General features: G+C 34.7%; 1 protein-coding gene, 1 long non-coding RNA gene and 1 pseudogene across 2 annotated transcripts; all 3 read right to left on the reverse strand.

Moving 5' to 3' along the window:
* Positions 1-2,468: 2,468 nt before the first annotated feature.
* Positions 2,469-6,913, reverse strand: LOC114373072 (annotated as a pseudogene).
* Positions 6,914-8,557: 1,644 nt separating this feature from the next.
* On the reverse strand, positions 8,558-9,195 carry LOC114373654. Its single transcript, XR_003658447.1, has 4 exons — positions 9,116-9,195; positions 8,865-9,021; positions 8,715-8,784; positions 8,558-8,635 (listed from the first exon to the last, which is right to left on the reverse strand). It is a non-coding gene; the product is annotated as an uncharacterized LOC114373654 (long non-coding RNA).
* A 568-nt stretch (positions 9,196-9,763) lies between these two features.
* Positions 9,764-10,066, reverse strand: LOC114373073 (mitochondrial import receptor subunit TOM9-2-like; the record flags this gene model as incomplete). The annotated part of the gene is made up of 1 exon (XM_028330620.1): positions 9,764-10,066. A coding segment is annotated over one exon (303 nt), but the record flags the coding sequence as incomplete, so codon positions are not given.
* Between the last annotated feature and the right edge of the window lie 309 nt (positions 10,067-10,375).

The following is a 10,375-nucleotide window of genomic DNA, read 5'->3' on the forward strand; positions in this document are numbered from 1 at the left end:
TGTCGAAGAACGGTTGAAAATCTTCGCGTAATTACCCACGGAAACGTTACGGAAGCGCCTCGACTTGGATTTTCTTCACGGAAACAATTTTCCTCTGCAATTTCAAGAGAATACGAAGTGCCAAGAAGGCTGAACCCTTTCCTTCTTCATTCCTCCCCCTATTTATAGCAAAATAGAGGAGGAGCTTGCCACCTAGCTTGCCCAAGCAAGCCAGGTTGCTTCCTCCAGAAGCAACCGCCTTCTGGAAGAAGAATCTGGAAGGCCCAAGTGGGCCTGATTGCTATTTGCACCCTTTTTTTACTAAATACACCCCCTTTGCTTTTTTTGGTGATTCTTTTTCCGTAATGTTACGAAACTTTATGAATTTCATAACGATACTTATTTTCTTTCCGTAAGGCTACGGAACCTTACGGATCATGTATTTACTCCTTTTTAGCTTTCAAAGAAGTTACGGAAACTCACGAATTGCGTAACAATACTTTCTTTTGGTTTCTACCACATTACGAAATTTCATGGATCGCGTAACCATGCTTTCTTTTGATTTTTGGCGCGTCTCGGGACTTCACATATTGTGCAACAATGGGTGCTAAGTACTTCGAAGCGGTCAATCAAAGGTTGCATGCCATCAAGCAATAGTCCCCGGACGAAATTAGGGTATGACATTTATCATAGCTTGTTAGTTAGTTTAATTAATATTATATTGTAAATATCTCATTATTCATCTTATTTTGCCCACGTTTTAATCTTGTATCCTTAGTTACTAAGTGTACTCCCCACTTCTATTCTATCCCTTTCTATTTCTATTCTATTTATCTGATTTCGTAGCACTATGTCAAATCCTTTTTTAAAAATATAATATAAAAATTTGATTTCCTTTTTTAAAATAATAATAATATAAAAAAATATAATTCATGTTTTCAAGGGAATATAAATAATTAAAAGTCACTTTATTTTTAGTACACTCGATTAAAGGTTGTCGTCTTCATGACGGACGCTTGGGGTGCTAACACCTTTCCCATGCGTAAACGACTCCCGAATCCTTTTTCTCAAATAGTAGACCATTCCTTATCCTTTTTTGGTTTTCCCCACATTTTCCTTATATAAAGTTGGTGGCGAGTCCCGAAGTAAGTTTTCCATTCTTTGGAATACAATTTATTTATCTAATTTTATTTCATCGTCCCGTCGTAGTCAACATTGCAATAGAGGGCGACTCCACTGGGGAATTGCTAGAGAGTTAACCCATTTGATCAAGTGTGCAATTTTATCGTTACCTTTTCTTTATTTATTTTCCCTTTCTCTTTTATCCTTATGTTGTGCTCCCGTTCACTGAAGTTTTATTCTACTACCTTTCTTTTTGCGGTTTTGCTTCAATCTCTTTCCTCTGTTCTTTGTTTCGCTCATGCTTGTATATAGCCTTTGCTATGTTGTTACTTGTTGGTGTATATCCTTGTATCTATTACCTTCGTAGTTAGAAATAAATTGTGTCATTGAATCCTAGGGTAGACGACATGTGATGTACTTGTTGTATCTGCCTGGGAATTTTTCGGTTGTTTTGCAGGTGGTGTTGGGTAATTCTTAGGTTGCTTCGTTCACACACAACACCTACACACTTTGAGATATTGGGCCCTATACCCGGGTCTGTGTGAGCCATAGGGAATGGAGGTCGATCTGTGGTCATGCTGGGTATCCGACTCGCTTGATGATAGTGAAGTCTCATCTAAAATTTTCCTCTTTTGGTGAGGCATTGCTGCTGGTAGTCCCTATTGCAACAGTGTTGTTACCTAAGAGGATGATATCTCTAGAGGCCAGTGAGATTACATGAAACTACCCTTGGAAGTTGTTAATGGATAGTGAACTTTTAGACCCTTTCTGTTAGGTTCCTAAATTAAGGGCACAGAGTAGACTCACCCTGTCTTGTTCCATGATCGCATCATGCATCTCTTCATGGCATCATGATGGACATATCATTTCTGCATTCATCATTTATCGTATTCATACACCGCATTTGCATAATTCATTGCATTTCTATACATATGCATTTAACATGTTTTTTGTTCAGACAATTACATACATTTTGTTTTCATCATTCACATGTTATGTTCACTCATGCATGATCCTATCATATAGTTGTTCATGCCTTGCATTTTCCTCTGCATTGCAAAAAAAAGTCACAATGAAGGGTGAAAGTTTACACCACGTTCTTAGTTACATGTGTTGGGTACCATGATGATAGCTATAAACAAACCATGATGGGGTAATACACTCATTTTTCCTGAAAATGATTGAAAATCACATGAACATGGTACCTAATGCATTGTTAACAAGAAAGGGTGGTCTTTTGGGCATCTCGTGTCGATCTCATAAATACATTTGGCATGCATAGCATAAGTATATGCCTTGATCATTCATCTCTATGATAAGTTGCCGAAGTATTGATGATCAAAATTTATATTCCTTGGATCATGGGATCAAACCAAGCACAGTCTTTTAAGAAAGAGTTTTATCAAGTCAAGGTCATGTATGGAAGTAGCCAGCTTGCAAAAGTTGGGGCAAAAGATGGATCGGGTTTACATAGCTTCTTTGACTACTGCCAACACATGATTGAGCTAATGACTTACAAAATTAGGAATCGCTGATGTGCCCGTTTTATTTCTAGTTGCACTTTGAATCTGACGGGATGTAATGAACAATGTTGTCTTAATGAAAATTAGAGTTGATTCAACCCTATGTTCTATTAATTTTTTTGTGTAAAATTCGCAATACTTTAGCAACTTATCATTCACATGCATTCATGCTTATTTGTATTTCCACATTAGTATGCATTGCTCATTACAATATTTCCTTGAAATTAGAAAAAAGTAAAGTAATCATTGTGCTAAGAAAGAAAGACTGCGCTCTACAAAACCCTTACCAGACACGTGCCAAGGCAAGATAATGAGTGACATAGAAAAAGTATTGGAGCAAATGAAGGCTGATATGGAGGCCATGAAGGAGCAGATGACAACGTGATGGAAGCAATGATAAGCATGAGAAAGATTATGGAGGTCAATACTGTTACCGCTATTGCTGCTAGTACTGCTATTTAGAGGGACTCAACATCCTCTCTCTTTATGTTTGCATAGGACTCAACGTCCTCGTCTTTAAGTTTCATAGGACTCAACATCCTCTGTCTTTATGTTTTCATAAGACTCAACATCCTCGTCTTTAAGTTTCATAAGACTCAACATCCTCTGTCTTGATGTTTTCATAGGACTCAACATCCCCTATCTTTATGTTATCATAGGACTCAACATCTTCTATCTATATGTTTTCATAGGACTCAATGCCCTTTGTCTTTATGTTTTCATAGGACTCAACACCTTTTGTGTTTATCTTTTCATAGAACTCAAGTCCTCTATCTTTATGTTTCCTAGGACTCAACGTCCTCTGTCTTTATGTTTTTATAGGACTCAACGTCCTCTATCTATATGTTTTCATAGGACTCAACATCCTTTGTGTTATGTTTCATAGAACTTAAAGTCCTATGCTTTTTGTTTCATGAGACTCATTTCTCGACTTTTTCGTTGAACTCAAAGTTATTTATATTGTTGGTACACCAATTTTTTTTTCAAAAGATTTTGCATTCTCTACAAGAAAAATGACATATACCTACAGACAAAAATTGTCACTATAAATACAAATTTCGTAGGTAAAAGTATAATAGACTTTATCCTACGGACATTTCTTCCGTCAACTTTGAGGGGGCGTATAATGACAGCTAATTGTCTGTCACTATAGGGTTTACCTACTATTTATAGTGAGTAGGTAAAATTCATTAACTTCTACCTACATCTTCTAAGTGTAGGTAAAAGTCTTTAATTTGTACCTATCATCTTTAACTGTAGATAAAAACCGTATAATAATAATAATAATAATAATAATAATAATAATAATAATAATAACAACAACAACAACAACATAGGATCCCAACTTAGACAAATCAGGAACCCAGAATGACAACTCAGATGATCCTGTAGCAAACATAAGACTTCCAGTAGCCCACTTGCCCACTTTATTACAGATCAAAAGTTGCACTCCTCCAACTAGCAACCTAGACAAGACAAAAAGAAAACAATGAATGATAAGTACTATCACACAAATTCCACAAAGGGAAAGTTATACTAAATACGTGTTTGGAAACACACATCTAGAGAACATATTTGGAGTTTTTGATGCAGTTCCAAACATGCTCTTAGCTGTTACCCAAAGTAGTTTTTGAAGCCCAACCACAAACTATAATTTTTTCTTGACATTACTATGATTTTTTACATTAGTTGTCTCTGCTTCCTATAAAAGACATTATTTTATGGAAAACACAAAATAAATTTTATTGTTTTTAGTTGTCTCTGCTTCCTATAAAAAAATTTAAAAATACAAATAAAATAAAATAAAAAGTAAAGTAATATTTTATAATTAAATATAAAACAGAAAAATATTCATTAGAGAAAGGAATTTGACCTGCATTGCAAGGAATAGGAAGCATTTGTTTCTTTTGCAACTCTAGAAACAAGAATCCCAATTCCTTGACCCCTACTGCGCAAAACCAGTTAATTATATTATATCCATAATGTTAACAAGTCAATTGATAAACATATGCAGGTGAAAATGAAATATATAGAATAGCAATATATATACTTTTAACTAACTAACTAGCAAGCTAGGCGTGGCAGCATTTGTTACCCTAAAAGCATCCTCATCAGTTCGATCATCACCAATATAGATTGGAAATATATCATTCAAATTCTTGTACCCTAGAAATATGCAAATAGTATTATTATAGTGAATCAGAACAAATATATGACTTATATATGTAGCATAGGTAGGTGAGATATCAAAGTAAGGCTATTTTTTGCATGAATTAATATATATAGTTATCTACTCACCTAATGATTCTAACAAAAATTCAAGAGCCTTGCCCTTGTCCCATTTGATGGTTGGATGGATCTCTAGCACTTTTCTCCCTTGGGTTAGCCTGAGTTGTGGATACTCATTGAGCACCAATCTAACTTTCTCCGCCAACGCTGCCCAACTCTAAGGAAAAAATAGAGTAATTTTTTTTTAAAAAAAATGGTTACCGAACAATTTAAGTTTTTTGGCGTGTGTGTGGGTTTGGTAATTCTATTGATTCAGCAATTACATGGTAAGTTGATTGGTACCTTTTCGTCAACACAACGAAAGTGCAAGGACAAACAAAACTTATTGTTCTCAACCTTAGGGCCCCTGGGACAGTCTTCATTTTTTCTAACAAGATCTTGTACACCTGAAAAATTATTTTTTGATAACATACAACGCTGTTAATATCTGATGTGCTGCCACAGGCCAATTTGGGAGGAAATGAATTAGAGGTTTGCATTTAGATAAAAGAAAAAAGAGAAAATGAACCTCATCGATCATTGGCAGGAATTGACTCGTGGATTGGAACAGCACTGCTTTATTATTATTACCCTGAAAGAAAGCAACAAATGGCAAAACCAGAAAGAAACAAAAGATAGAATCTTCAACACACTGATTAGTTTTAGAAACTCTCTCTCACTTGCTTTTGGACTTTTTGTTGGACCAGTGATGTCCATGCCAAGTTCTGCCAATTTTACAAAGTTATATACCTGAAAAAAAAATTAGAAAGAACTCCAAATAAATCTCTCAAGAGAAGAAGAATAAAGAATCATTTAATCACTTCCATGTCACTTTTTGTACTTATTTTTCTTTGAAGAAAATGTACCTTGTCTCTGCACCTTCCGATCACGATTGCTGTGGGAAAATGTCTTGCTATACCCTTTAGTGTTGCTCTCATCTAATTTGAGAAAACAAAGTCTCGAATTAATCACAAACATAAGCTTTATTCAATGGATATGAGTACAAGAGAAAAATGGGAACAAAAGGAAAACATTTCTAGTCATGAAAGCCTTATCTGGATCTGCAACAATTGGAGAGAGAGTTCCATCGTAGTCAAGAAAAACTATAATTTGCTTTCCTTTGGCACTATATACTATTTGCTAATGTGGTTACACTCATATTGGGTTACAGGCTTACACACTTGTGGAAAGACTGACACCTAACTGAGTGCAGCAAAATTTGGACATGATAAATCTTTAATCTTATAAATTATGTAATTCTAATCACTTAACACGAGAAGTCTCACAATCACAAGCTGAAAATAGAAATTTGCCAGAGAGACAACTACCTTCATAAAAAATATGTTGGAAATGAGAGAGCTTTAGGGGGGAGGAAGAAACAAAGAACACAAACATCAAGAGAACATAATAAATTCACCTATTAGTGTGAATGAGTCATAAATAAGATAACCTGGTATCGATTTCCTTATTATAATTATAATCTAATAAGCCTATAAAGATTAATAAGATTAATAATTTTATTTAGAGGAATTAGTTGCTTAATAAGATTAATAAGAAAACGTTTTGACTTTTGAGTACCTTTATCCCTGTGTTGCAGTGCTAGTTTACAAATTCAGCCCTTAACTGTTCAAAACAACACTCAAAATCCCTGTTTCACAGAATTAGTTGACACCTTAGATAAAATCATTATTTTTTGAGACCAATAATAAGTTTCACTTTATAGGTAGATAAAAGAGAAAAATACATAGCAATTACAAGATATGGCATGGCAGTTTTGAAGACTTTGAAGCTTAGAAAATCTTTAGAATGCATGATTTATAGAACTCAAGTGACTATGTACATTTACTTTTTCAGTTGTTCTTACTTCTGAGGGAAATTCTAGTATTCTACTTGTTGTTCAGAATGCTTCACGATTGTAGTATGTTACTGAGAACCTTAGAACATTTGTTCATGGCTCCCTCGGAGGCAAGAGGCTTTGAAATGTAAGGTTTTATATTTATGACCAGTGAGAACAAAACCATTGGAATCAACAAAACTATTAGTCACCTAAAACCGCAATCATGAAAATTAAGAAACTAATCATGCATTGTACTGCAACGGGTATCAAAATTCAAAACAGAGGAACCAAAGGTATGAAAAAATCTACTTAAAGTTATCTAGAACATCTCCCAATTCAGAATTTGAGCTCATACAATTCATTGAATCTATAACAAAACATGTAGGAACAGTGGAACATAACAAGATGGTGAAAAGAAAAAAAAAGGCTTTTAAAGGTAGCAAAGAAACATAAAAAAGAAAAAGCTTTTATGCATAAGAAGGACTTGGGAATTCCCAGAAGGCAAAATGGAATACCCGTTAAAAAAAAAAGCAAAAACAGAATTGAGCAAACACCAAAAACAAGAGAGAAAAAAACACTTGCCTTGGAAAAACAACAAGAAGTTCCACTGATAAGAATGAAGAAAAGAGTAGAAAATAATTTCAAAAAAGAGAACTTCTTTGTATTGGAGAGGTGCTTAAACATGATAAGTCATTTTCGTTACCCCATTTTTCTCTTAAACATCAAGAGAACTTCTGCAGAATGAAGACAACGGTATCACTTTACGATCTTGAGATAAGGCTAAATATAACTAGCAAATGTATTACAAATTCACACATTCATTTTTGCAATCTTTGGAATCTTCCCTTTCATCTTTTGCAAAGCTTCAGTCACTAGCCTTCAATTATATAAAAGTACCAAGTAAGACATAGTATAAAGAATTAAATGAAAAATAAAAAGGATTAGCATGCCATAAACAAATAAATATCAGCCCTTAATGTCTTGTTGTAGGAACATACTTAGCTTTGTCCTCTTTAGCAATCTCATGACGTCTCATCTTTTCCCATAGACGTGCAAGCTCCTATTCAAAATTAAATTAAATTAAAATTAAATACCACCTGGTGAATTCCCAACCATCAAGGTTACAACACTCTATTCAACTGATGAAAGAACAAACAATAAATAAAAAATAATGTCTCACTTGCTCAAGAGTGAAATGTCGCTTTCTCTTCTTTTTTCTAGCATCTGCTAGTTCCTGATGCGAAACAATCATAATCTCATCTAATCAATCAAAACAAATAATCTCCAAATGCCTCAACAATTAATTAATTGGCATAAAACAAAAAAATAAATTGCAAAAATCCTAGAATGATCCAAAGCGAAATCGTAGATATTCTAATTATTAAGGAGAGAAACCTCGAAATGAAGATGACGTTCTCGGCCGGTAAGAGGAGTCGTCTTCTTGTTCTTGTTGTCTTTAGCAACAGAGTCTAGTTTGTGCTTCTTTGAGGCAACGAGCTTTGAAGCCTTGGGATCTTCGGAGTCTATTTTTTACTGTTGAAATCTTGCAAGTTAATACAAGAAAGGGAAAAATAAAAAAACAGCCAAAACATTTCCAGCAATTATATTCAACACCTACACAGTATCTCAACCTCTCTTTCATCTCATTTTTCTTTCTCCCACTCTCTTCATTTTCTTTTTTCTTTCTATTTCTCTCTTCCTTCCACTTTCTACACCCAAAATTGGGGTGTACATCTAACATTTTTCAAACTTAATAATGTGTGATCCTTTGCAAACTTCCTAATTGTATTATTGTTACGTTATGAAGATATTGAAAACAAATATATGACCTTCTTTTCAGCTTCTTCCTTGGCAAATCTTTCATGAGAAATATATACACCATTCTTTTCCCTTGCTGCTCGAATATCTGCAATATTCATATTATACAAAAGATACGATACAAAATCTTCTCTACATTCCAAAACTAATAGTGGTGGTGAGTGTACCTTCTTTCATCCTATCAATTTTCATGTACAAGTCCTTCAACAAAACAACCTTCGAAACCTTTTGGTTTGCCTATTAAAAAACAAACAAAGCTTTAAAACTGCTTTTAGAAGAATTGTAACTTGTAAGGAACAATAGCAGTGGTAACTGACCTCAGGCTTATTCTTTATGCTTTTTGCACGGCTAGCATAGTCTAATGTACTAAGTGTTTCTTCCATACAATAAGCAGATGGGGAAATAGTAGCAATTATACATGTTTTTGTTTTCCCTCCCAAGGAGTCTCGCAAAATCCTTGTAAGCTTACTATCTCTGAAACAACACAACCGATTGGCATGAATCTTAAGGCTCATGTCTTTCAAATTCTAAATAAACAATGATGATTCAACATGATGTTAGCATGAACCTGTAAGGCACATGAGGAGAATGTTCCACAAGCGCATTTATGACACGTCCCAGGGTGAGTAAGCTAACATCTCTCTCTTGATCTGGAGTGATCATGAAAGATTAAGAAATTAAACAGCAAAGAAAAATGGCCTCTGAATATGCTTTTTCTGCTGATTTGCTTTGTATTGGATGTCTCTCAACTATTAAGTCCTTCTCTATGTATAGTTGTATAATCCATTTGTAGCTTTGTGCAGTCATTTCATATTAAAGTCTGCCTTGCTGGTATGCGTGGCCCCCTTAGAAAAGATAAATAATAAATAATTGAATTCTTTAACTCTAATTTGCAACGTTATCATATTTGAACACATCATCATCTCGATAAAGATAGTATCATCTCATCTATATTAAAAGGGCAATTTAATATCCTGTGTTTTTCCATTTTCCATGATAAAATAATGTACATTTTGCAAATATATTATTAGTCGGCTCAACTGATGACATATATTAATCGTAAGAATACACAAAACTCCTCCTCACAGTAAGGTTTTTATAATCAAAATCTAGAAATGGTAAAAAAAATTATAGCAACCAAAAACCCTAAAAGCAGAAGTTCATATAGCAGAGTGTCCAAAAAGGGAACATTAGATCAGAGAGAAAACCTCAAATTTTATTTGGGGGTAGGGGTGCCGAGGAAGCTGGCTTGCTGGAGCTCGAGGTCGTTGAGTTGCTGCTCGCGGTCCATCTTGACAATGAGAGGAACAACGAGGAAGAGGAAGGTGGTGTCGGTGATCCACGTGACCTTTCCGGTGTTGCGGAGGAGCTTCTTGGTGACAAATGTAGCGTCGCCGGCGGCTTCCTTGCCGCGGGTGACGATGGAGGAGCATGAGATATTCGTGAGGACGGAGCTTGAGTTGTTGCTAGGTCTGTCTGGGAGTGAGACTCCACCTCTTCGGGACGCCATTGGAATGAAAATGAATCAATCAATCAATTAGGGTTCTTGGCGATTTTGTTCTATTCTTCTCACCCTAATTCTATAGAACTCACTAGTCACTACTCTTCACTTCTCCTTATGCCCTTCTTATACCCTATAGTAACGTGGATACAACTACTATTATCGTGCGATTTCATGCCAAAAAATATGTTGCTGCACTATTTCAATCGTTTAATCAAATATTTGGGGCATGTTAGATAACATTTATATTTAAACAAAAATATTTATTTTAATATGTATTTATTTTATGATATTTTACCTACACTTTGTATTTGTAAGTTTTAATTT

This window comes from Glycine soja, chromosome 11, assembly GCF_004193775.1.
Source record: "Glycine soja cultivar W05 chromosome 11, ASM419377v2, whole genome shotgun sequence".
NCBI classification, from domain to species: Eukaryota; Viridiplantae; Streptophyta; class Magnoliopsida; order Fabales; family Fabaceae; genus Glycine; species Glycine soja.